General features: G+C 41.7%; 1 protein-coding gene and 1 long non-coding RNA gene across 7 annotated transcripts in view; one reads left to right on the top strand and one right to left on the bottom strand.

Moving 5' to 3' along the window:
• The window catches only part of LOC137451424 (uncharacterized), a 53,319-nt gene extending 27,595 nt beyond the window's left edge, over window positions 1-25,724 (top strand). The window contains exons 1-3 of one of the 2 annotated variants that reach the window (XR_010989826.1): window positions 20,950-21,130; window positions 21,558-21,831; window positions 24,105-25,724. This is a non-coding gene — a long non-coding RNA (uncharacterized lncRNA). Of the gene's footprint in view, window positions 1-20,949; window positions 21,131-21,557; window positions 21,832-24,104 lie in introns of those variants that run through there. The other variant, XR_010989825.1, reaches the window with a different exon arrangement.
• Window positions 24,422-27,415, bottom strand: part of EPAS1 (endothelial PAS domain protein 1) — a 95,434-nt gene continuing 92,440 nt past the window's right edge. For all 5 annotated transcript variants that reach the window (XM_068158889.1, XM_068158890.1, XM_068158886.1 and 2 more), the window contains exon 16: window positions 24,422-26,631. In XM_068158889.1, the coding sequence (XP_068014990.1) occupies window positions 26,480-26,631 (152 nt within the window). In that variant the 3' untranslated portion in view covers window positions 24,422-26,479. The remainder of the gene's footprint in view (window positions 26,632-27,415) is intronic.

The raw sequence follows: 27,415 nt of genomic DNA, 5'->3' as shown, positions 1-27,415 counted from the left end.
TGTCACCCACTGACATCTCAGGAACTCATCTGTGCATAGGATAACCTGTTTTCACAACTACGAGTTTTGTATTGGTCTTTTAACAAGCAACCGTTTGTATTCTCTTAGCTATTCTGTCTTAAAACATTCTGATTTGTATGAACTTTGTTTGTTCACATGGTTATTTCAGTGTATTTAAGCACTGTACCAATCTGATATTTATGTAATTTACCTAATGTGAAAACATGTCTATTATTAGGTGTCTCCTGAATATTTCCTGCAGACTAAAGAAACATGTTTGCTTCTCTGGATTCTTGATACCCTACATGTGGTCTTTACTTGAAGCTGCTGCAAAGCACCCACCCAGATCTGCCCACTCCTGATTACATAAATTTTAATTGTATAACTGTAGGAGAAACTGCAGAGAAAGGGACAGAAGGGTGACTGAATTGGATGACAACTTGTTCTGCTGTGGTCTCTCCTGTCACAAGTCCATTACCATATTTGATTGGAAGAAGTGTTCTGGAAGCTATGGGCTTTACATTTAAGTAAAGGTATAAATACAGGATATTTTGTGCTGTATTTATGTCAATGGTGGCAGATGGGTTTTGTTAACAGAAAGTAAGAGTGGAAACAGTATATCGTGAAGTGAAAATAGGACCTATCCAGGCAAATGAGAAGTGGAAACAAAATATATTTGCATTGCAAAAGGCCATGCAGTTCATTGCTGCTCAAGACAGTATTGAACAAAACCACAAGAGATGCAGCAACATTGAATCTGTTCCCTAGAGAAGAGGAAGCCACCTTCTCTAGGTGGTGACAAGTCATGAAAGGAGAAAAAAGACTTAATTTGCCACCAGTTGAACATTATCTTTTTGTTCTTATGTATGTTTAAAACCAACTTCCTTGGAGAGGAAGTAGACATTCCTGCTGTACAGCCTCATGCTATTCCTTATGTAAGTAAGGAAACAGCCTTCTCAAAACTTATATTAATGGTATTTCACCACCTGAGCCTGGTGCTTCAGTCTAAATGTCATGATTGTCCCTACTGCTCATATCCTGATTCAAATGTAAAGCAAGGTTGGTGATGCTTCCAGATCCTAAGGAGAAGGAGGAAGGATTGGCATACTATTAAACTTTGCTCCAAGAGGCATACTGCTTTGTTCACTGCAGAAATATGTATGGAGTGGAGTGTGAATGTTGCATGCCTCTTCTGAAACTCTTATGGTTGTATGGGTAGCAGAGCACTTACTATAACCTGGAGATACAAAATCATTGTCAGTAGCTTGAGGCAGGCTTTGAGGTTTTCTGGCCATACCATCTAAGGCAATGGCACAGTACCTATCTCAAGGCAGCCTAACCAAACATCTTACCTATACTTGTTGATGTAAAATAAGGAAATTGAAATGCATGCATGTGTCACATGCAGAGGACTGGACTAGAGCCTCTAATGTTTAAATGTGTCCATTGTAAGATAATTCACAAGAAGTCTGTGCAGAGCTGTTATTACTGAGTGAGCATCTGTCCCGTGTTTTCCTGGACATGTTTGTATCACTTTGATTGTCTATTTCTGTTTCTTCTGTTCAAATTTCTATCACGTGTGGTATCTAGTACACATTTCTGAAACCTGCATGCAGGTTGCTAGCAAGTATAATAGAAATCCAGCACTCAACAAACTTAAAGAAAAGAGACTGTACTTTTTGTATGGGATTGGAGCATGCCCCAGTGATGTAGCAGAGCCCAGCACTGCTTTTCACTTGCTCCATTCTTTTTTCCACTCTCTCCTCTCCTAGTATGACTAAATCTGTCATTTCTGTACTTCTCACCAAGTAACTGACCACCAAGCAGCATTTTTCTGTAAATACAGCATCTGTACCTTTCCTTTTCTTTCCAGTTGTATTAGTCTTTGTTCTCAATAAAAGGAAGCCCTTGGAAAGTGAAGAAGGGACAGATGCACATGCGGTTCTGTCCTCTGCCATACAAACAAAAGGTGTTTGGAGATTTGTACATGCAGCTCTGTCTGCAACAACTGCAGCACCGTGGAGGTGGATTGAAAGCTTAAACTAAGCCCACTCTTCATGCTTTTGCCTGCCTGAATGCAGTACATGGAGTCTAATTCATTCTGAGCAGAGATCCATGTTATTCTTGCTAATAAATGCACTGGGCCAGTATAGAAACGGCAATATAAACAGTCAAGGTAATATATTTACCCTCCTGGAAGAGGGATGATATTTCATTACAAGGTGCACAATGCAGCTTAGTTAAGCAACATCTGTGAGCCAAGAGGCCTGGGACAGGTGATGTCATAGGTGTATGAGATAGCCACTGAGCCTGAATGTGGCCATCTGCATAGACATGAATCACGTTCACCTGGTTCACTGAATGTGAATCAAGATTGAGACATGACTACTAAGAGCAACAGATGTATTATAAGATACTAATGCCAAAATACAAAAAGCATTTGAACATTGCTATGGTTCTGTTGACACAAGAAAATACCTTTGTGCTCTACTGGATTTGTGCTGTTCTACAAATAAGAGGTGGAATGAAAAGCCATAGGTTTACAAGGTCAGTATCTGTGGTGCTTGATCCTGTTGAGCTGCTATTTTGTTGGCATTACCCAGTAAAATATTTATCTTCTGGTAAAAAATATTGTAATTTATTTTCTAAAATATCATGCTGTATGTTTAAAAATAATTAGAAAACAGGTGGATACAGAGCAGAATGAAATTCCTGTTTTGGAAAGAGTTTATGTGCTCTTCAAATCTGTGGCCTTTAAAGGCTCACTGTGTATATCAAAAATGGAAGAAAATGTGTACACTTTGTAGTGAGGAATATTGCATAAAGCATTTTTATCTCTAAATACTTTGTCACGTTCAGTAATAATAAATGCTTATTTCCACTTTACTCCCAGAGAAATTAAGGCAAAAAGAGGCTGTGTAATTCCTTTCTGAGCTACCATACAGTTCCATGCTTGTGTAAGGGATAAGTTTCAGTCACACAAGCAGAGGTCTCTATTACTGCGTTTTGTATTCCAGCTTATATATAAAACAGTTGTTTGAATGCTCCTCTGAAATCTTTGCTCAAGTTTTCCGTACTTATGGCAAAGCAGGTAGGATTACTAACAGTCTCCCCAATGCTTTGGTGACTCTTGTACTTACAGAAAGACATCGCATATGAAGATATTCTATCATCAGTAAACAGAAGATCTAGACTAATTCAAGTGGTTTAGAGTCTTGAAATATTTCGTGAGATATGAAAATCCCCAGTGCACATAGGAGTGAAGTCATTCTCAAGCATGCTCTCCCTGTGTTCTTGGCCAACCATGATGAGAGTCTGTGAATTCAAGCTTGAAAAAAATCTTGAACAGAAACAAAGATGCAGGAAGTGTCTACTTCTACCTTGCAAAATCATTTAAATTTAAGAGAGGAAGTTAATGTTCATACTTGAGAAGAAAGAATGGTCTTAAAATAGGGCTAAGTAGGTCTCAACTCTGCATTAAACTTTTTTTTTTTTTGTCCCACAATAACAATGTTATGTAGATAACCTAACGAATAAAAACAAGAACAATTTATGAAGGCAAGGTACCTATGAATTCAATATAAGACAGGCATGCCTTTGGCCATGAAGAGCTTGGATGGAAACCTGCTTATTGGGCTAGAAGCTGTGTGAAAGAGGGGAATAATTCCCATCTTGCTAATTTGCCAATAAATATTAAACTCTGTAATACAAGGTTATTGCTTGTCCAGCAATGTTAGAAGTTCACTTGCTCCCTTCCCTTCTTGGCTTATTTCTCTGTCATAAACTTAATTTCAGCTGAGGACATACCTAAACCATATCTAATGTTACACTGGCAGCAATTCATACTTTCATACTCCAGAGGGAAGACACCTTGATTCAGGAGGACTATCAGTCCTAATATGCTCTCAAAATCCATGGGACTATCAAAGTCAATCCTGTGGAGCACATAAAATTTGACATATTAGGAATGTCTAGTCTGAGCTTTGTCTGGTATGCAAAGGTTGAGAACATGATACTAAACAGGCAAAACTAGCAATAAATAAGCCGGTCCGAAGATCTTTCCTCTACTTTCATTATGTCTCTGTGTGTTATATCAGACCTTTGTACATACCACCAAGATCTAAGACAGGCTCTTGCTCAGGGCAGTTCAGTGGTGGCTTTAAGTAGCCCCATGTAATAATCTACCTGTTGTAATTGTCAATAGAGTGAACCAGGAGAAAGACTAGTATTCAAAGACTAAATGTTGGGGTATTTTTACAAATACTGTGCCCAAAATGCAGATGAAGTCATATCGTAAGAAGACAGCTCTTAACACTTAGCTATGCGAGGGAGATATTTTTCTAGTCTCTAGTTTATGCTGTCCCTTATCTAGGTTAAAATGGAGCATTCCAGAAACTCTGACTCTTGTTAGCCTTTTGGGCAGTTGATCATTGTAAGTGATAATTATGCTCCTGACAACAGGTTAAGCCAGATGCTCAGGAGCGTCTGCTCTTGGCCTTTTGGTGAAGTCACTTGTTTCATGGTATGAACGAATCATTCTTGGCATCTTGCTAGGGAAAAAGGCCATAAAAGTCAGGGGAAATTTTGCTGAATACAAGGTGCAGTATTACATCACAATGATAGAAATGTACATCAGTAGCAAAGAATGGAGAATCTTGAAAATGATGGCAGCTCTGTAAAGGGTAGGAAAAATACCTCCTGGGCATCATTAGTCAGTGATTACTGCTCATCAAAAAGAGCCATTAGGAGTGGCATCTGGATCTGTTTCAAGTAGTCCAGCTCTGGATTGTGGGAATATGACCTAGAGGCTTTTCTTCCATCATAGGTAAAGTTCAGGTGTTCAGGATTTCTTTGCTAGTAAGTTTTGTGAAGAGAGGAAATAAAAGTTTACAGGGGAAGGTTACAGGTACTTTACTACTGGCAGACTGGAAGGAAAATGCTTGAAAATCTTGGTTCTAACATTCCTTGAACCAGCAGATAATTGTGTAATTCCTCTGACTCTCCATAAACATCCCAGAAGGCATCTTGGAGATTGTGAGAGCGGTTACAATGATAATCACTTGCTGTCACAATGAGGGGTTTACGAGTTTCCCCATAGATAAGTAGACCATGCAGGGAAATGTTTTGAAGGAGCTTTGGTTCTCTGTTTTCTCTAGTGGATTCAGAGGTGATTCTTGAAAACTTGTCTTTATGGTTAGGAAATTGCAATGAGGTTTTCTTTCTTTTTTTTTTTTTTTTTTTTTTTTTGTACCATGCTTGAAAATGTTTTGAATGAAGTACTTTTGAATCTGTCAGTATGCTCAAAAAACTGTGTTGTCTTAACTGTATATGTGCACAGATAATTCCATCTCCATAGCAGAGCTCATTTGTGTTGTCATCTGTCCATGAAATGCACCTTTCTTTTTTTTTTTTTTTTTTTTTTTTGGTTGGTTGGTTGGTTGGTTTCTTCTTGTTGTTGTTTGTTTGTTTGTGTGTAATTTTTGGGAAAACTGAATCAGACAGAGAAGATAACAATATGTGGTTTGGGTTTGTTGGGGGTTTTTTGTTTTTTTTACAAATACAGAATTATACAGAATACAGAATTAACCAGGCTGGAAAAGACCTTTGAGATCATCCAGTGCAACCTATCACCCAACACCATCTAATCAACTAAACCATGGCACCAAGTGCCTCATCCAGGCTCTTCTTAAACACCTCCAGTGATGGTGACTCCACCACCTCTCTGGGCAGTACATTCCAATGGCCAATCTTTCTGGGAAGAATTTCTTCCTAACATCCAGCCTAAACTTCCCCTGGTGCAGCTTGAGACTGTGTCCTCTTGTTCTGGTTCTGTTTGCCTGGGAGAAGAGACCAACCCCCACCTGGCTACAACCTCCCTTCAGGTAGTTGTAGAGAGCAACTGAAATTGGGCTAGCTTTACATACTGTGTGGTCATCAAGATGAAGAACGATTTCGCACCATGGAAATTTTGAATTTCAGAACCCAGAATATCTGAAGATACTGTGTGCAGTAAATGGTGACATTCACTCCCAGTACATTCTAATGAGATCTGAAGTCTCAGCCTTTGGTATTCATGCACATGTTTGCACATGAAGGAGCTTACATAAACAGATATTTGTGTGCTTCATTGCTTCACTTTTCTTAGGTAAATGCATATGAGAAAATATGCATGCTTCCAGGAAGAGCATATTAAAAGCTCCTTATCAGGGCTAAACACGTTCAGGGACCCTTGGGGGATAATAAGAGTTCCTTCCCTGGTTTTGCTGTTCTTCAAAAGAATATTGCTAAAGGGCAAGCTGTGGAGGGAAAAAGAAAGAAAGAAAGAAAGAAAGAAAGAAAGAAAGAAAGAAAGAAAGAAAGAAAGAAAGAAAAAGAAAGAAAGAAAGAAAGAAAGAAAGAAAGAAAGAAAGAAAGAAAGAAAGAAAGAAAGAAAGAAAGAAAGAAAGAAAGAAAGAGAGAAAGAGAGAAAGAGAGAAAGAGAGAAAGAGAGAAAGAGAGAAAGAGAGAGAAAGAGAGAAGAGAGAAAGAGAGAAAGAAAGAAAGAAAGAAAGAAAGAAAGAAAGAAAGAAAGAAAGAAAGAGAAGAAAGAAAGAGAGAAAGAGAGAAAGAAAGGAAGGAAGGAAGGAAGGAAGGAAGGAAGGAAGGAAGGAAGGAAGGAAGGAAGGAAGGAAGGAAGGAAGGAAGGAAGGAAGGAAGGAAGGAAGGAAGGAAGGAAGGAAGGAAGGAAGGAAGGAAGGAAGGAAAGGAAGGAAGGAAGGAAGGAAGGAAGGAAGGAAGGAAGGAAGGAAGGAAGGAAGGAAGGAAGGAAGGAAGGAAGGAAGGAAGGAAGGAAGGAAGGAAGGAAGGAAGGAAGGAAGGAAGGAAGGAAGGAAGGAAGGAAGGAAGGAAGGAAGGAAGGAAGGAAGGAAGGAAGGAAGGAAGGAAGGAAGGAAGGAAGGAAGGAAGGAAGGAAGGAAGGAAGGAAGGAAGGAAGGAAGGAAGGAAGGAAGGAAGGAAGGAAGGAAGGAAGGAAGGAAGGAAGGAAGGAAGGAAAAAAAAGGTAGTTCTCTCCATGGAGAAACAAAGGCAATTCAGTTTTTTGAGTTGGTTTAATGAAGAAACATATGGCATGATACTTGTGCTGGTCTAGATGTTCTTTTCTGCTTTCTCATCTCAAAGGGCTTAATCAGTTATGTGTTGGGTTTTTTTGTCATAAGCACAAACATTGTCTAACTATTGGGGAGACTTTGTGATCAGCTCTGCTGATGTTAGTGTTTCCTTTAGGAACTAATAAAAACACCTCAAGAAAAAAAATATATTGAGGAAAGATTGTAGAGTAAAATATGCACAAATTACTGCTTTGGGTTTCCCTGGAGTAAGTATGAAGGGTGGATGTGTGAGAGCATGTAACAAAATTGTGATTGTTTGTTCCTCTTTATTGTTGTTAAACCATGTTATTCTGTTTCATAATATATTTGTGTTGGGCTCTACTCACCCAAAACTAACTAACTTTGGGGTGTGTAAATCTTTCTTAGGTCTGAAGTCTTGCCTGAAAAATATGTGGGAACTTGCCTGTCTCCTCCCCCTACCAGTTAAAGCCTATAACTCTATATATTTCATGCTGCATAATATTCTGCCTTTAAGCCTTTTTAGAATTAAAGCATTTGAGGAGAGAGATGATACTTTGGGAGTTTCAGTGGGTTTGATATTTCCAAGTGCATGCCTTTCATGATGCTCTGTAGCATTTCTTGACAATTTCTAGGCAGAAAATTTGAACCATTTGTGGAACAAACACACAAAACAGAGTTAGATAGATGTAGCTCAAAATTTCAGACTGATGTAGTATCTCTTATTTCTTGCTTTTCTTAAGGTTGTTAACAAATGGGGCCCTTTGGGTTCAGGACAGTTTCAAGGTCTTCATGCTATGTTTAGATCAGTAAAATACGCTCTCACTTTTTCACATTTCCATTGATTTCAGAAAGTCTCCACACTGAGTTCAGACGTCCTGGTCTGAGGACATAGAAGAGAATAACAAATGAGATGGGAAGGGTTAAGCATGAAAAATAGCCATTACAACAATGTGACATTTCCTGCTCTTTGGCTGTTGGCTATCATTTCATCAGTAAATTTGCTGATGACACCAAGCTGGGGACAGGAGTTGATCTGCTAGACGGTAGAGAGGCTTTGCAGAGAGACCTCGACAGGCTGGACAGATGGGCAGAGTCCAACGGCATGAGATTTAACGCATCCAAGTGCCGGGTTCTGCACATTGGCCACAGCAACCCCATGCAGTGCTACAGGCTGGGGTCAGAGTGGCTGGAGAGTGGCCAGGCAGAGAGGGACCTGGGGGTGCTGGTTGATGGTAGGCTGAACATGAGCCTGCAGTGTGCCCAGGCAGCCAAGAGGGCCAATGGCATCCTGGTCTGCATTAAGAACAGTGTGGCCAGCAGGAGCAGGGAGGTCATTCTGCCCCTGTACACTGCACTGGTTAGGCCACACCTCGAGTCCTGTGTCCAGTTCTGGGCCCCTCAGTTTAGGAAGGATGTTGACTTGCTGGAACGAGTCCAGAGAAGGGCAACGAAGTTAGTGAGGGGCTTGGAACACAAGCCCTATGAGGAGAGACTGAGGGAGCTGGGGCTGCTTAGCCTGGAGAAGAGGAGACTCAGGGGTGACCTTATTGCTCTCTACAACTACCTGAAGGGGGGTTGTAAACAGGCAGAGGTTGGTCTCTTCTCCCAGGCAGCCAGCACCAGAACAAGAGGACACAGTCTCAGGCTGCGCCAGGGGAAGTTCAGGCTGGAGGTCAGGAGGAAGTTTTACACAGAGAGAGTGATTGCCCATTGGAATGGGCTGCCCGGGGAGGTGGTGGAGTCGCCGTCACTGGAAGTGTTCAGGAGGAGACTTGACAGGGTGCTTGGTTACATGGGTTAGTTGATTAGGTGGTGTTGGGTGATAGGTTGGATGCGATGATCTTGAAGATCTCTTCCAACCTGGTTTATTCTATTCTATTCTATTCTATTCTATTCTATTCTATTCTATTCTATTCTATTCTATTCTATTCTATTCTATTCTATTCTATTCTATTCTATTCTATTCTATTCTATTCTATTTGTTCTGAAAGTGGTTTTCCTTGTCCAAGTAATGTATGATTGGTAGTTTTGAAGTTGAATTGAGGCACTGTTAGTTTTGTTTGTCTTTGTTCACATTGTGCAGCTAGCTGAACTTCTTTCAGGAAGATATGGTGGTTCCTCCAGAGTATTTAAAAACTGCAAGAATAGCAGCTGGGCTGGGAGATGGTGAAGGAATATCCATATGACTGGAACTCTAGATTAAATTTATCATTTGAAGTTCATGAGGGCAGATCTGCTAGGTTGCCATGAGGAGAGGTCTGCTAACTGCTTTGTATCTCAGACTGTCATTTGTGTGGTTTACATATATACATCAACTGAAGTTCATGGACTCACCCCTGCAACTTTTTCAATTAGAGATCAGGAATTTAGCTATTAGTGACTGTTTAGCTACAGTGTCACAAACACTGAATACATACAGTGTTGCTGTATCAAATAGGGAGTGTGCCACTCCCTTAGGAAGCATTTCTTATGTGAAGTGTGGTTTTTGTTGAAGCAAGTGGAGATGGGCTGAGTATGAAGAGGTGGACAAAAATTTCCTAGAGGATTCATATGTAGTATTGATGAAATGCATCACTAGGCCAACGAGAAGTGTAGAGCAGTAGTGTGAAGGCACTACCAATGAGTTTTAAGTGCTTAGAGGTAGAAGTTGATTTAAATGCTTCCTCTACATTGCCCTTCCATGGCTGAAATTCCTCTTTCTTGCTATGTGTTATTATGGAAAATTCTGAAGAGTTTTGAGGTCCAGTCTCAGAGGTAATTTGAAAACCAGCAGGAAGAGAAAATTCCTGCACCAGAGAGTTTCAAATCTAAATGGACAAATGCAGCAAGGAAGAAAGGGGTGATACCCTCATCCTGCTTCCACACCTTTGATTCCTTCCTGTGTGGCTGCAAAGCCTACTGTCCCCTGTGCCACATACTCTCTCAGTTTCCAAATGTAGCCTCAAGACTAACATTTAGGACCTTCCTGAGGACCAACCTTAGAAGCGTTGCAGACCTCTGGTACTAAAATGAGTCAAAATCTGCCACTGGAGGTTGGCAGTCACGGTCTCCATTTTGATCCTCCTACTGAAACTGATGCCCCCGCCTTTTGTCCCAGTGCCTTTTGGTATACCCATAAAGTTCTTGTAGCTGCAGAGTGGGGAAGCGAGTTCTCGTGGATTCTTGTGTCGTATACTAACTAAAAAGAGGTGCCATGTTGTGGCAGGGGTGCTGTTGTTCATTTCTGTGCTTTCTGCCTGCTGTTTTTTGACCCCCTCTGTTGTGTCCTCCCTCCCTCTTGTGCCAGTGTGTGCCAGTCCCCCCTGGAGGGAGGAGTGCCCAGCTGGGCTGTGCAGCTGGCATGGCAGGGGCAGGAGGCGAGGGCAAGCCCCGTACCAGCTGCACCCTCACACAGGAAGGCCTCCACAGCCTGTGTCTGCATCTGCCTGAGAGGTGATGTGTCTGCCGATTTACTGTTTGCGTGTGGCTTGCTGCCCTTACAGCTGTGTGAAAGCCATGGGACTCTGTCCCATCCTCCCCCATGCCTCCCACAGGAGGTTGAGCATGCCTGGGGGATTCTTCTGAGGTGGTGACTACCCCCTGCTCCACTGAGTGTGGGAGCTGCAGCTGGCAATACTGAGTGGGCATTCTTCAAGTTGGGATGTGCATCTCGGGAAAGCCAAAACACAGACTGCACCAAAACCAAGAGAAATTGGGAGCTGTGGTAGGATGATAAAGGATGTGGTCCTTTTCTTTGAAGAGTGCCATCATCCTTTCATTGCCCTTCCTGTATCCCAAATGTCTTTAAACTCTATTTCATCTTCCACCTTTAAATTTGCTTGAACACACATTGTCATGTGCACCTGTGCTTCAACCACATGCTGTAGTTAGCAAGCTTCCTCTTGCAGTACTCCCAGCAACACAACTTCCCTCATTTCGGCACAAGGTAGTTTGTCTTAAGGGAGTATTTCTTAAAGCTGTGGAGTCTTGAATTAACATCTGACACAAATATTGCTGAAAGAAAATGGATCCCTCTTCCTGTGCAGCAGGTATAATAGGGCTTCTTAAAAGGCACAGTTTGGGAATAACCCAAATCCTTAATTAGCCTTCTTTGTCTATGCCTAACACACACTGTTCAGGCACTTTTATTCTTTTCCCATGTCTGGGAGGCAGTACAGTCTTTGAAGACTTCAGTGAAGCCACTTGTTGATTTTTCTTATTTTTTTAATAACATCTGTGTTTTGAGGCTGATAGTGGGGGATCACTGTCTTAGTCAGTCATCTTATTTAAGCTAACTAACTAGTGTGTTGTCAAAAATATCTCTGGTTTGGAAGAAGTCTGACACATTTTTGCTCTCACTTCTTTAACAGATCAGTTTGCATTTTCTCAGCTCCCATGCAAAGGGAGTCTGCCACCCTGGAACCAAGCTCTCATTTGAAATAACCTATGAAGTATGCATGAAAGAATTCAGATTTTTTTTGTTTATTCTTAATTATTCCTAATTAAATGTCAGATGATCACTTGAGATAGTTGAAAGAGAAAATGCTAATTCTACACTGAGCTCTTCAGATCCATCATCTCTAAGTTACTTACATGCTGTAGTGCTGATGATGAGTGGCTCAGGTTTGTCTCCTGTGAAGGAGAAAAACAAAAGCTCTTTCAAATGCCCAATTTCTGTGGGTGAATATAGGCTCTTGACAATAGTCGTGCACACATGCTGTGGTGTTAGCAGCCATCAGCCTGGTTGTGTGACCCACTGTGTATTCTGTCTCAGTCCTCCCACATCTGTCTCTGTAGCCATGCTCCAACTGATGTGGAGGGTACTGTTATGTGATGGATGTCTATTCCAAGAGTGGGAAAGGGGCAGGAGGTATACAACCTTTTTTTCCTGTGTTCTCACCAGTGATGCTCACACTTTGCCCTAGGAAAGTACTTGAAGGTTAGCCAGGCAGAGGCTGTCTGGAGGTACTCTTGGCTCTTGCTGTGGCATGATAATTCTTCACCCCATCCCCATAGACTTGTCTGGGGACAGGAGGTTTAATGATTAGTACTTTTAATCCCCTAAAGCTCCACTGACTCTCAACTCTGCATGTTATAGGTGATGTGCAAAGGACTTAAAGCTTCTATTGTAGCCTGAGATTTATTGAGGCAGGAGTGTATTTCTCATGGTTGCCTTAGGGCTGTAGAAGGCAATAGATTGCTGGATTTTGTCTATAAATGCACCATACATTGAGCAGAAGTCATCCTTCTGCCAGATTTAAACCACGGTACTATGCTGCTTGTGCTGTCAATGCACTGCAGGCCAAAAAAAGATTACCCTGTCCCTCCTTATAGAATCATATAATGGTTTGGGTTGGAAGGGACCTCCAAAGGTCATCTAGTCCAACCCCCTCCGCAGTAAACAGAGGCATTCTCAACTAGATCACGCTGCCCAGAGCCCTTTTGAGCCTCACCTTGAATACCTCCAGGGATGGGGCTTCAGCTACCTCCCTGGGCAACCTGTTCCAGTGTTCCACCACCCTCATGGTAAAGAACTTGTTCCTAACCTCTAACCTAAATCTACTCTTCTCTAGTTTGAAACCATTGCCTCTCATCCTATCACTACAGGCCTTTGTAAACAGTCTCACTCCATCTTTCTTGTAGCCCACTTCAGTCACTGGAAGGTTGCTATTAGGTCTCCCTGGAGCTTTCTCTTCTCCAGGCTGAACAACCCCAGTGACTGTCTTCATAGCAGAGGTATTCCAACCTCCTGGTAATTTTCGTGACCCTCCTCTGGAGCAGCTCTATCAGGTCCATGTCCTTCCTGTATTGAGGGCTCCAGATGCAGTACTGCAGGTGAGGTCTCACCGGAGAAGAGTAAAGTGGCAGAATCAGCTCTCTGGATCTGCTGGCCATGCTTCTTTTGATGCAGCCCAGGATGCAATTTGCTTTCTGGGCTGCAAGCACACCCTGTCTGCTCATGTCCAGCTTCTTGTCCATCAGCACCACTGAGTCCTTTTCTGCAGTGCTGCTTTCTATCACCCCACCACCAGTCTATATTGATAGTCAGGGTTGTTCTGGCCTAGGTGCAGGGACCCTGAACTTGCTCCCCATCTCTGTGCCCTTTTACAGGTGTATCCAGCATCTTTCAGACAACTGTGAACCATGATTGAGCGTTATATATTCATACTGAGAAGGTCTAATGACATTCACAGTAACCTTGGTGGAAAAGGTAGAGTGCTCTGTGACCTCCTAACTCTACAGTGTAGTAGTCCCTCATTCAATAGATGGTCTGGGCAGCTACTTAGGCATCTAGAGGATCAGAAGGCTTTCTTTGATTGCTGCTACATACAGTGACTACTACTTTGCTTTCCAAAGCAAGGGTGAGATGGAGATTTGTATGTGATAGTAAAGAAAGAAAATACTCAAGAATGAGCAAGTTCAAACTAAGACTGTTTTGAGATTATGTTTTCAAATTTATCAGTTGTGTGGAAGTTGACAGTGTCGCCTTTTGTGGCGCTCCTGTAATTGTGTGTATTCCCTGGTAAGTCTCTGTGTGTGCCTCTGTGTATTCCTATTAACTCATGACAAAAAGCTCCAAGAAGCACTGGCAGGTCTTTATTGCATGCAGCCTGGGATGGCTCTGTAATGAATCCCCAAGTGGGAATTTCCATTTCCACTTCTAGCTTTTGTCTCCTGCTGTGGATTATCTACACACATGTAGTTCATGGTTTAGGTGGGCTAACAAACCAGGAAGGTCCCACTCCCTACCCAGGTTCTAAACACATTGTATACAGACGTGGTGGGTAATTGACTCTTTCATGGGAAAAGAAGCACAAGCAGTAGAGCACAGACCTCCTGCTGCCTGCAGACAGCTATTTGCTTGCTGGACCATCTTAAGCCACTGATTTGGCACATACAGAACATATTAGTGACCCTGCCAGGGCAGTTAATAATATTTTATTTTCGTTTAAGCAAAGTGGGATGGACAATGACTTACAACGATATACAACCTGAACTCCTGTAAATGACAGGGGGTGTTCTAACAGGATGTCTTTCTGCCTTTAAGACTAAGCAGGAAAATGTTGTAATGCTGTGGGTTTGGGATAGGTTTTTTTTTTTTTTGCTTGTTTGTTTGGTTTTGGGGTGTGTGTGTGTTTGGGTTTTTTTTACTATCACTTGCAAGTGGGAATTGAATAAGCAAAGAAAGGCCATTGTAACTGTGGTTTCAGGGGCTGTTCAGCTTGAAACAAAAGGGTTTCTTCACATTCAACCTCATTAGTCTGATTAGTGGGCTTGTAAAATGAAGCATGAAAATGAAACATGACACAGACATGAATTGGGTATACTGAAATCTACACAGACTGCTACTTAGAAATTAAAGGATGACAACCATCTTCTCTCAGCTGTTAAAAAAGTTATATTTTCAAAGTAGCTCATTTTTTTTAGAGCCCATAAATTACATTTCTTTAACTGCTAAGAGGATACACTAAGAAGCTACACCTCTTTTTGTGTTTTTTCTTTTCTTCTTCTTTTTTTTTTTACTACAGCAGAAAAATCTGAAGATGCAAGAAATTATCAGTAGAAAGAGATGTTGGACAAGAACACATTCTGATTGGGTAGAAATGGTACCAGTCTACTTGTTTCCATTTTGAAAATGGAGAGAATAGCTGGTGTTATTTTTTAAAAGGCTTCTTTGTATCCTGCTGAATTCTGCCTTCAAATACATTTTGTCCTGCTTCTTTGGTTATTACACAAATACTTGTTTGGTTAGATCTATTCTGTTACTGGCACCTGTGCCAGGTAGGTGCAACACAATTTCCTACTAGAGTATTAGCTGTACAGCTACCATGTAGTATCTTAAAAATTGGTTTTGAATGCTTGTTTTTCTTAACAGAATTTAGTCCCACAATCCAATATCTCCTTCAGTGTGGACTGACTGAGCTCTATGTGCGTCTCATGCTGTCAAAACTAGACCTGTGCAACTGCAGTGTGCTACATGACTGTGCAACTGTCCATATCGTTTGTCTTCTGTAAATCACTTTAAATAAATAAATAGAATCATAGAATCAATAAGGTTGGAAAAGACCTCAGAGATCATCAAATCCAACCTATCACCCCACACCTCATGACTAATTAAACCATGGCTTCAAGTGCCACATTGAATCCCCTCTTGAACACCTCCAGGGATGGTGACTCCACCACCTCCCTGGGCAGCACATTCCAATGGGCAATTACTCTTTCTGGGAAGAACTTTCTCCTCACCTCCAGCCTAAACTTCCCCTGGTACAGCTTGAGACTGTGTCCTGTTGTTCTGGTGCTGGTGGCAGACCAACCCCCACCTGGCTACAACCTCCTTTCAGGTAGTTAGAATAGAATAGAATTAACTAGGTTGGAAAAGACCTTTGAGATCATCAAGTCCAACCCATCACCCAACACCATCTAATCAACTAAACCATGGCACCAAGTGCCTCATCCAGTCTCTTCTCAAACACCTTCTGTGATGCTGACTTGTAGAGAGCAGTAAGATCTCCCTGAGCCTTCTCTTCTCCAGGCTAAACAACCCCAGCTCCCTCAGCCTCTTCTCACAGGGCTTGTGCTCGAGGCCTCAATAAATAAAACTGAGCATGTGTTCCAGTGATGCTGCAGTACTGCTTTCAAAGATGAGTCATGGTGGTACTGAGAAGATCCCAGAACTCCTTTTGTAACTGTGTAGTCAGCATTTCTAGTAAGAGTATCCGGAAAAGGATTTCTGAATGCTCTCCAACATTGTGAAAAAGAGAGCTGGAAATGTTAGGACAGGAGTAGAATTTGATATCTTAGTAATGAAGAAAAGGAGAATCTGGCTGGGCAGTGCAGCAAATTGAGGAAGTACCTCATTGCTGTGAAGTGAGCTGTTGTGCATGAGGGCTGCTGAGCACAAGCGTGGTTTTGGTCTTAGCAAGCTGCTGCCACTATATTTTGGCTCACTAGCAATGGCAAAGTTGGGTATTAGCCCAGTGGGTGCGATATACTGTTGCCCTTCCAGGCAGTGAAGCTGCTTCACTTGAAGCAGCTTTTGCCATGCATGATGTTCTATAATGCCCAGCCACAAAGTATTCCCGTGACCCATGGAACTAATATATTGCCAGGCTTATTTACTTTCACCTTCTTGCTCCATATATAAGTGAATTGTGTGCTAAACTAAGTAGATGGGTTTTGTGTAGATGGCCTGTGTTAGGGACAGCACATAAACAGTTTGTTCAGCAGCCTGCAATTCAAGGAACAGCAGTGTATTCTGGGCACAGCCACAGCATGTCCTGCAGCATGATGGGTACTCCCATGAGTATCCTACAGAGATCATGAGTTCCTACCATAGGCTGCAGAAGACCTGTTTTTCAGGTGCTTGGGAATGGTCACCCCTTAGGAACTGATTTGTAGCATTGGCTTTGCAGACACAGGGGATTTCTTTCCTTGATGTGAGTAAGAATCAAAATAGTCTTCAGGAGATTTCCCTGGAAAGGGGGTGTGAGGTGGGGAAAATGGAAGGGGAGGGAAGTGGGGTCACTTCTGTTTTCTTGGAAATGTCCTAAGGAATGACTTGGCAGCAGACAGACGGAGTGTTTTCTGCTGCCTGAGGTGTCTTGTTTGGCATCCAGTCTCATCATACCCAACAGGGAAAGCATTCTTCTGGTGAGTTTTGAAAAGTGCCTGCTTTGAGCAGGTTTCAGGACAAGTCTTGAGTATGCCCAGTGTGGCAGTCTGCCATTCAGAGACACCTGCTGTGGTTCTTGAGCTCTGGGCACTGGCACTTTTCACCCTATTATTTTCAGCACAGGTTTGTGGAGTTTGTGTACTGAACAGGTCAGAAGAAATCCTGCATAAACAAAGCCATTTTTAGCAAAGCGTGTGTCTTTCTAATACAAAGCCTCAGTGTAAACAAACCCTGCTCATCAGGGACTGTGTTAGCAGAAAGGCAGAGAGCACTGTTGACTTGAATGTTCCCTGCCTTTCCAATGAACCTAAATGGATTCCAGATAGTTCATTGGTTCCTGGTTCTTCTGCTGGTTACCTAGATAAGTATTTTAGTGAGTTGGTTTTTGTTTGTTTGGTTAGAGGTTTTTTATTTGTTTGTTTTGTTTTGATTTGTTTTGTTTTTCCTAAAAATGCTTTCTACTTGGTTTTTAATGAGGGGAGGGAAAATATGTAAGGGAGTAGGTTGCAGAAGTCACTCTAAAAATGAAAGCACAAGATAAAGTTCTTATTTAGAATATTAAGATATAATTGATGGTTACAAAACCCATGGTTTTGTCTACTTTTCACAGTGTTTGAGTGTCTTTGCTTCTTGCTGAGGCTGTGGGGAAGGCAGAAAGAGGGTGCTAGATAAGAGCAAACCCAGCACATAGTTCTGGGCCCCTTAGTTTAGGAAGGATGTTGACTTGCTGGAACAAGTCCAGAGAAGGGCAACGACGTTGGTGAGGGGTTTGGAACACAAACCCTATGAGAAGACACTGAGGGAGCTGCGGTTGCTTAGCCTGGAGAGGAGGAGACTCAGGGGTGACCTTTTTGCCCTCTACAACTACCTGAAGGGAGGTTGTAGACAGGTGGATGTTGGTCTCTTCTCCCAGGCAGCCAATACCAGAACAAGAGGACACAGTTTCAGGCTGCGCCAGGGGAGGTTTAGGTTGGATGTTAGGAAGAAGTTCTATACAGAGTGATTGCCCATTGGAATGGGCTTCCTGGGGAGGTGGTGGAGTCACCATCATTGGAGGTGTTCAGGAGACTTGATGGGGTGCTTGGTGCCATGGTTTAGTTGTTTAGGTGGGTTGGGTTGGTTGATGGGTTGGACGCGATGATCTTGAAGGTCTCTTCCAACCTGGTCTGGTCTATTCTATTCTATTCTATTCTATTCTATTCTATTCTATTCTATTCTATTCTATTTGTGTTCAAGTTGTTGCCTATCCAAAACCTCTTCAGAAGACAGGTTTTTGAGAGGGGAGGGAGAGGCTGACCAAAAGTTGAAGGATTTATTCAGTGTTGGTGTCTCCTTTATCTTTGCAACTTCTGCAATGGTCAGACTGCCCCTAAAAGAGATGATACTGGCAACTCCAAAAATTGACTTGAGATTAAATGAAGTTGTGAACGAGAACTTGTGTTAAAAGGTACAAATATATTAAAAAATATGATCTTCTCTGTATTTGGGCCAGGCACAGGAAGTCTCATCTTGATGTTTGTAGCTGAGGTTAAAACAATGGAGAGCAAACAGTTTTCCCAGTAAACTTCCATTGGTTTGATTTCTATGAGCTTCATTGTGCATTGGGGACTGCAGTTAAGGACAACACTATCTGTGTTAACAGTAAGGCAATTATTTATTGCCTGCACTTCCAGGAAAAAGGCCAATAGATGTCATGCGACATATCTAAAAATGGATGGTGATGACACCCATTTTCTGCTTGGTTGGACCCAGTGTAATAGCATTCTGCTGCTGCTGTCTGGAGGAGGGGCTCAGTTAAAATTATGTCTACCTCTGCTCATCATGTCAGGTGTAATGGGTTGGGGCAGGCCCCCATCCCCACCACGCGCAGAAATAACGACTCAGACAAACAGATTGCAAAAGTGATGGAAAGTTAAAATAGAACAGTGAGTGCGTGCAGAGAACTAGAAATACAGTGACAAGAGAAAAGAACCCAAAACAGACCCAGAGAAATCCCATCCCTACCTGAGGGTACACCCGAGACCCCCAGGGCTCCTTCTTCCCCCTCCCATTGCTAGGCTAGTCTCAGCTGGCCAGATCTGAGACTGCCCATCCCCCCGTGGCCTTGGGCCTAGACAGGCCCAAAGCCAGGAGATCTCTCCCCCATGTTACCGGCTGACGGAGGAGGAAGAAAAGAGGAAGTGCCAGACCCCGCCGCGAAACTTATAGTGGTGCAAGGGATCATGGTAGGAAATAACCTAATTTCCTGTGTCCACCCACTGGGCTGGACTTCTGGACACAGGAAACACCCCTGTAGCAGAGGGCAGCCAGCCCAAACTACGACATCAGGTAACTTTTGTGGTTTGCCACTTGGGAGTTCTTGCAACTGCTCCTATGAAGTAATGCCAGCACTTGGACTTGTTACATCTCATGCCCTTGGACTCTGTCCACCCATCCAGCCTGGCAAGGTCCCTCTGCAGAGCTCTTCTACTCTCTAACAGATCAAGTCCTACCCCCAGCTTGGTGTCATCTGCAAATGTACTGATGATGGACTCAATCCCCTCCTCCAGATCATCAATAAAGATATTGAACAGGATGGGGCCCAGCACTGATCCCTGGGGACACCACTGGTGACTTGGGGTTTTTCTTTTTTTTTTTTTTTTCTTTTTTTATGTTTTTTTCCTTTCTGTTTCAAATTACAGCCTTTGCCAGTATCTCGAGAAAAAGACAGCAAGACTTTCAGGGCAGTGTTTTTTTGTGGGGTTTTTCACTAGATAATCTGAAATAAAATTTAGTTGCATGAGCAGTTGTAGCTGGAAAAATATTCCCTGTTGATGTCTTTAGAAAGAGCTTTATTCTGGAAAACTACTGAAGTGGTGTTACAATCACTTCATTGTCACTTTTGCCAGCAGGTATCTGAGTGCATTTTCATTTTGCCTGTGGGAGTGTTAACCTTTGATTTTTTTTTTGACTTGTGGCTTATAGCTGGACAGAGAGATCCTTGTGGGTTACTCTTCTCTGGGGCACCTCGGAGTTCTCCAAGTTCTGAACAGCCAGAACCTAGTGTGAGTGCATAAGGAATATCCAGGGCTGGAAATACCAAGGGATAAGCTAGACTTGGAAATAGCACCCTGAGTAAGGTTTTTGGTGTTTGTCCAGTATGTAGCAGCAACTGGAAGCGATGTAATGAGTCTCTGTACTTCTCTCTATCACGGGCTGTATTTTTTTTTGTCCTGAACACACAATTATTTTTATGGGGAAAAGGTTTAGGGAACCACAAATATGGATTTGCTCCCCTCTAGACTTGTCTCTATGATGCTAACAGGGCTAAAAGAGCAAACCCATACTGCTGTTGGCTTTACAACCTTCAGCTTTCTGGGGAAATTGCTCAACTCTGCTCTCATTTCTCAAACTGCAGGAAAAACTTTATGTATGTATGGAATTTTTAGGATTTTGCTTGAAGTGCAGTGTCAAGGGGATGATGAAAGAATCTGTGAGCCAGCCAAACTTTTTCATACATAACCCTGCCATCCTTTCCTTGAGCAGCAAATGGAAAACAGACATGTAAAATTTAAGGAAAATGCTTGAACTGGGGGTGGTGGTGGTGTGGCAGCTATCAGGGGGATGCACCAGCCTCCTGTGACTTGGAGCATTAAATCTGCATTTGTGTCAGGGTAAGGATTGCATTCTGACATGCCCAGCAGCTAAAGCAGGAATGGGGGTTTGGACATTTTTAACATGAGCTCAGGTTGAGAACCACAGAAATTTCAGAGTCTGAGGAAAAAGGGCTGGGCATCTGGCTGATAGTTGTATCAAACAGTCAGTGGAAGGACTTGACCAGAAATACTGGGAGACCCCAAATCTGCTAAAATCTGCTGCTTGCAACAAGGGGCAGGTAGAGATGAGGTAGGTTGGAGCAGGCTTGTCAGGAGGGGAAGGGAAAGGCAGCATGAAGCATGAAGAAACCAGAACGATGAAACCATAGACCTAGGTAAGGACTGCAAGCTACAGGAAAAATGAGATTTGTGTTAGAGGAAAGACCAGGAATCAAGACTAAGCAATAAAGGTTGCTTGCTGCAGCTGAGAAGCATGTTCATCTGATGAGAAACTGGAGGACTTTCCATGTTTGATGGATGAAAAATCCAACAAGCTGTTGTTACTGTGTTTTATCTAGGACCTTTGGTCCTTCTGGAACTACATGCTGGAGGGTGACATCAATATGCTTAGAGGAGACAACACTTGAGGTAGATTTCTTCTGCCACTGAAGACTTAGCTGTGGGTTTGCCTTTGCCACTGCTGTGGGAAGACAGAGATTCAATCACTAGAGCTGTTGGTATGACACTTTCTTGCAAAACCCAGCCAGTGCCAGCCCTTCAAGATCAACAGTCAGGTTGGTGGAGATTCACTCTGGTTTTCTGGTGCTGATGCCTTTGATGAGGATCTCGCTTGACAGTTTTGTCTGTAATTACAAGATGTAAACACAGACTTTTTCAAGTGGGGAGTTTAGGGAGCTTTGTTTATTTTTCCTTTTAATTTTTTTATTTTATATATGTGATCCAAGTCCAAAGACCTTTCAGCCATTGCTGTTAAGATGTAGCAATTTCCATAGCAGGTTACACATAAGAGCGTGATGTAGCTGCTGTTGCCCACAGCTGCCTGTTACTGTTGGATATCAAAGGCAGTAGTAGCTGGTGCTGGCTGGCTTGCAGGCAGTCTTTGCAAGCCAGGTTCATGCATGTGCTTCCCTAATGAGACATCTTAAGTAAGTTACTAACAGAGATGTGACTGAAGTGAGTTAAATAACTCCTCTATTACAGAAACTGAGGATTTCTTCAAGGAAAATTTTCCACGTGAGCCCTGTAGCACATCACAGACTGCAGGCTGGCTTTCAGACAAAAGAAACATCCATGGTGCTTCCAAATGTTCATTTTTAATGGTTTGAAGCCGATTTTAATGTGAAAACCGCAAAGAATGGGGTACATACCAACTGCTGGAGCCTTCCTATGGTGCTTTTGCAGCTTCAATTGTCACGGGAAGGCAGCACAACGAAGAGCCCAGGAGAGAGGGAATCCAGGCCTGCTTTCTCTGCAGGTGAGGGTGAGCTCACACACAGCCTCAGATGGGAGCAGAAAAAGGACATGTGACAGATTTTGTTGTCCCAGGAAATTATATTGCTAAGGCTTTTATTTTTTTCTTTTATGGTGTTTCTTCTTCCCTTGCAAAGCCTATAATAAGAGGGTTGGAGGGAAGAATTATCAAATTAAATCCTTGCCATCTAGGAATGGAGCTGTTGTATGTCAGAATGAGTCTTCTGTGCTCTGCCTAATTTTGCAAGCAAGGATGGAGTACACTTGTGGCATAAAATACCCACCTCAGGCATTGCATCCTCTGGACATACTGGTGTCACTCTCCAGCATGCAGTTCCAGAAGGACAAAGGCCCTATCTGGACTATTTTGTAGGTTTATTAGTAATCACAGCAGATACCAGGGTATTGAGACTTTCTTGTAGAATTTTGTTTGAGAGACAGTGTGAATCTTACCTGTCTGAAATCTGTGGTCTATGAAAACCAGTGGCTTGATCATTTAAAAAAGATGATAGGCTTGAAAATCAGCCAGAGACTGAGTCCAGCTCAAGTCATGAGAGGTTTTTTAAAAGCCATAATGAATCCCTGTTCAGCATCTATGTATTGTGTTTCTGGCCAGCCTTTGGCTCTTCTCTGTATGTAAACTGCAATGTCAGAGCTTAGATGTCCAGGATGTTCATATATATACATATGTATATATGTATGTGTATATATATATATATGTAAAACCACTAAAGGAGGGTGTGTGTGGAAAAACTCAGAGCACTACCAATATATCCCTTAAGCTACTTGAACATGGGAGTGGGGAATGCTGGTAGCTCTTCAGAATGAGCATTAAGCTGTTTGGACACCCCAAAAAATCATGCCTGGTGGCACTAGTTTATGTTAGCAGTTTGTGATTACAACCCATAAAAGACAGAAACTGATCTGCAGAGGTTAATTATTAGTGAAGAGATTGGCTTTTTTTGTGTTTTTTTTAAACCCTCAGTTGAATTAGGATCTCACGTGTTGTGAGTTACCTCAGAGCAGCGAGTTAGTCCTTGTGCCCTGAAGATCAATGGGATGTTTTAAAAGGGAGTCTAGCAGGCACACGATCACTCGATTACTCCCGCTTCACCGCTGGGTGTTGTGTGATTACTGTTAATTACAACAGACTTAAAAGCAAGGAGTTACTTTCTACTGTCTGCTAAGCATCCCATCGAGAAAAGGCAGTGATGATAGCCCACTTACGCAGGTTATTCAGAAGATTTGCCGTTGTTGAAGCTCAATAGTGTCTATATGGGCACTGCATTAGTTATCAGAAGAGTGAAGCACCAACGGCTTCTACACAGTCCAGTCTGAATTTAAGTGCATGTTTGGAAATTAGTTTCTTAATCAGAGAGCTGGAGGACCTCTCCTATGGAGACAGATTCTGAGAGAGTTAGGCCTGTTCAGTCTGGAGAAGAGAAGGCTCCAAAGAGACCTAATTGTGGCCTTCCAGTATCTGAAGGGGGCTACAAGAAAGCCAGGGAAGGACTTTTTAGGAAGTCGGGTGGTGATAGGACTTGGGGGATGGAGCAAAACTAGAAATGGGTAGGTTCAGATTGAATGTTAGGAAGAAGTTCTTCCCCATGAGGGTGGTGAGATATTGGAACTGGTTGCCCAGGGAGGTGGTGGAAGCCTCATCCCTGGAGGTTTTTAAGACCAGGCTGGATGTGGCTGTAACCAACCTGATCTGGTGTGAGGTGTCCCTGCCCATGGCAGGGGGGTTGGAACTGGATGATCCTTGCAGTCTGCTCTAACCCTGACAATTCTATGTGTCTGTCCTACAGTTTGATCACTTATTACACAGACAAAGGTGGCAATTTCTGTATGGAAAAGCAATGGCATGTTAACAACAGCATCAGGATAGACTCGAGGTGAGGAGGAAATTCTTCACTGAGCGAGTCATTCGTCATTGGAACGGGTTGCCCAGGGAGGTGGTTGAGTCATCGTCCCTGGAGGCATTCAAGAAGAGACTGGACGTGGCACTTGGTGCCATGGTCTAGTCATGGGGGTCTGTGTTGATAGGTTGGACTCAATGATCCTCGAGGTCCTTTCCAACCTAAGTTATACTGTGATACTGTGAAAGGACTGGGTGGATGAAGCACAGGCAGGCTTGTCAGGGCTGTCAGAATACAATAAAATATATTCCTGCTGCAAAAACTGAAGTGGGGAGCTGCGGCAATGCAGCTTCTGAAATATAATTGTCAACCTAATTTTCTTCCCTTTTTTTCTTTTTCTTTTGTTTTGTTTTGTTAGGGTTACAAGAGTTCCTTGGACAAAAATACAATTCTGAAATGGAAGCAGCAAGCTGAGCCATAGGACATGTTTCAGAAGGGTGGTCTGCAGGCCACTAATTCTTCATTTGAAGAAAGCTGGGTAAACCGTAAGGAAAGCTTGATGGTACAGCCCTTGGTAGGCTACTTCCCAGCTCTCAAATATGGGTAACTTCCATTTCTTTTTTGATTCTTCAAAGATCAATGCAAACCTTTATTTTCTATAAATAATTTAATAAATACTTTTGTTTTACAGTGATACAACAAATAACAAACTCATTGCAAACGAGTCACAAAGGATTTAGGATCAGTATACTTTAATAAGGTATCAGTGTCAAAATACATTTCCTTATCAAGTTAAAGTTCCCATACAGTTATAATATTGTCAATAAGAATTCAGCAATATAGATTAAGAAATAATTATGATTAAAAGTATGATTAATATTAAGACATGGAATATTTTTTCAGAGTGTTTTAGTAAACTGTTAGGGCATAACATTTTTAATGCTGAAACTAAACAAAGAAGAAATAAAAGAGTAGTATTCAAGTGTCTTTAATCCTTGAAGCCTTTAAGTCCTTGCCATGGCAAATTTGTCAGACCTGGCTTGCCAATTTCAATCAGATTTTGAGGCTTTTAATGTATTTTTTCCACACAGGAATAACTTCACTTTGGGAATAGATTATTTTTTGCAATAAACTCTTGAAAGATTGCCTACAATAGGGACTGTAATTTTTTATATTATGTACCAACAACAAAGGATCTTCACCTTTCCTAAGTATGTGTGGTTAAGACTTGCTTAACACAGCAAACTCTGAAGTGCTCTCTGAACCCAAGGCTCCCTCTCTGCAAGTGTCAGTGCATGACATAAAGCAATTTTAAAAACTATGCTTCAGTAGAATCAGAAGTCTCAAAAAAGAAAATCTTTAAGTTTCTAGGCCACATTTTTACCTTTTGCATGTTGCCACTGCTCCTTCTTCAATGAAGATACAATTTATACCAGTGGAGGAAATAAGATATGTATCCCACCATATGTCAAAGTCTGCATGTGTTTTAATATCAGAACTGCTCATTTGCATCTTATTAATATTTTAACTATTTAAATATGTTGTATTTTAAACTTTAAAAGCTCTTTGCCTTTGAAAGCATTCAGAATCGTATTTTTTTTTAAAATATGTGCATGACAACTAATGGTAGATCAAAAAGGAGCTCTAAAAATTTCTGCCTTCCTTTTAGTGACTTTTCATCTACTGATTAATGTAAGGCAAGTAAAAATGATAGAGTTCTGCCTGCCAGCTGTCCTCAGTTCCTTTTTGTCTACTTGTAACTGAGTTAGCCCAATATGCTTTAAGTTCTAAAGATTCAATATTGCAATTATATTGTGAGCTAGGATATAAAATGAAAAAGAGTAACATTAATCAGAGGCATTAGTACTGGATGCTGGTCAGTCCTGAAATATCAGCAACACTATTAACAAACACCACTAATCCTAGCAGAAACAGCTCTTTAAATTGTGTCTTAGAAACAGGAAGAGTACCAGGAGATGATTAACAACTGACCCAGAGAGAAATTAAAAAACAAACCAACAAAGAACAAACCAAGAAACCCCAACACAAATGAAAACACAGGTCTGTATCCTCCACTGGTGTAAATCTGTAGGACTCCCTTAGTTGTAGAGCCAAGACAGATTAGGCAGCTGAGAATATGGCTTGCTTCTGGGGGCAAAAAAAGCTTACAATGTGCAACTTTCACAGAGACCCACAAACACTGTAGTTCACCGTTCACATTTCTTTCAACAAAGTGTATAAAAATGAAGGGAAGGGGTGGAGGTGGAGGGCTGGGATTTTTCTTGAGTATGCTTTTCTAGAAGTTATTAAAGTTAAATATTATAAATGCTGGAATACAGAAAGACTCAAAGGATTTTAATTTGGCAGATCAACAGAAAACTGTGGTTGGAGATCAAATTTGTTTCATTCATCTTTGGCAATAAAAAATAAATCTTTGCTGTACTGCAGCCAAAGCATCACGTGATGAGGCATTTATACCACATCTTTTTATTAGCATGAAATTTGAAGCAAATGTCAGTGTATAAATTACTGGTAACGAGGTAAGGGGAGGGTAATCAAACTCTCTAAACAACACTTTAATTGTGATAGAGAAAATACAGTAGATGTATCTTTTTAATATGAATAATAAAATGAGTAACTTCAAAAGGCCACTATTTGGTAACATGGAGAGGTTCAATATCTAAGTAAAATCTTGTAAAAGCGTATTGGTATTAGAAATTGTTTACTTGCAAAAATATATTTGAAAACTGAAGTGGTTCTGAACTCTATAGCCCATGGAATATTGCAGGTTGCTCAGGTTGCCTGGTCTAGCGCTCTGAGCAGTTCACTGCCCTGCAGAAGCGTAGAGCTGCCCAAAACAGGGATGTTCACCTCACAGTCATATCTTGTCAACTCAGGCAACAAGTAAGGTTCAAAGGAGGGCCCCAGCAGACGACTGGCCATACCTGGAAGAGATTAATGAATTAAGTCAGTCATGGTGCTGAGATGAGAGAGAGGACTTTTTTCCTCTCCTTTCCCTTCTATCAGTTATAATTTCATTTTGTGTTTGTCAATATGCCTCAAACTACTGTAGGGGAAGATTTGCCTTTGCTCAAATTAGAGAAGGCTATGTTTTGTCTCTGACTTAGAAGTGTTCAAGATGATCAAACACCTAACATCGATACTACAACAAACCACCACTAGTTACAGGTTTCAGAGTAAACCTGTGCATTGGTCTGCCTTAGACTCTTGCAAGTGTGTCACATGGACACATGCATTTTTTCACCTTCCCCCCAAGTTAGATTGTTCTGAGAAAAAATGGTGCAGGTGAGGAAAGCTGTATTAAACAACAAAGTTTCTAAATTGATGTCCACTCTCCTTATATCTTCCTAATAAAACTGACATGTATATGTCTCCCTTAATTACTTATTTTAACTTTTAGGAGGCTTGTGTTTAAAATTGAACCTAAAAACACCTTCCATATCAGTGCTGCAGTGAGGTTGTTTAGTCTGATTTAATCAATTCTGTCACAAGGCAAGAGCATGTATGGAAGATGACTGGACCTCCAAGGTGAAAAGGTATGAAGTTTAATTGAAATGAAAGGCAAAAATATTCTTCCCCCCCAATTTACAAATGTAAACATTAAAGTCTCACACTAAAAAACAGAATTAATTTTTCATTCTCTGAAGCAGAACATATTTGATTCTTAGGTTATCATCCTTCATTGTATTTTTGAAAGTGTTTCTTTTG

This window comes from Melanerpes formicivorus, unplaced genomic scaffold, assembly GCF_026170545.1.
Source record: "Melanerpes formicivorus ecotype bairdi unplaced genomic scaffold, bMelFor1.0.p_v2 SCAF_43, whole genome shotgun sequence".
NCBI classification, from domain to species: domain Eukaryota; kingdom Metazoa; phylum Chordata; class Aves; order Piciformes; family Picidae; genus Melanerpes; species Melanerpes formicivorus.
Note: the sequence above shows the minus strand (reverse complement) of the source record. Positions and strands in the feature narration are given on the sequence as shown.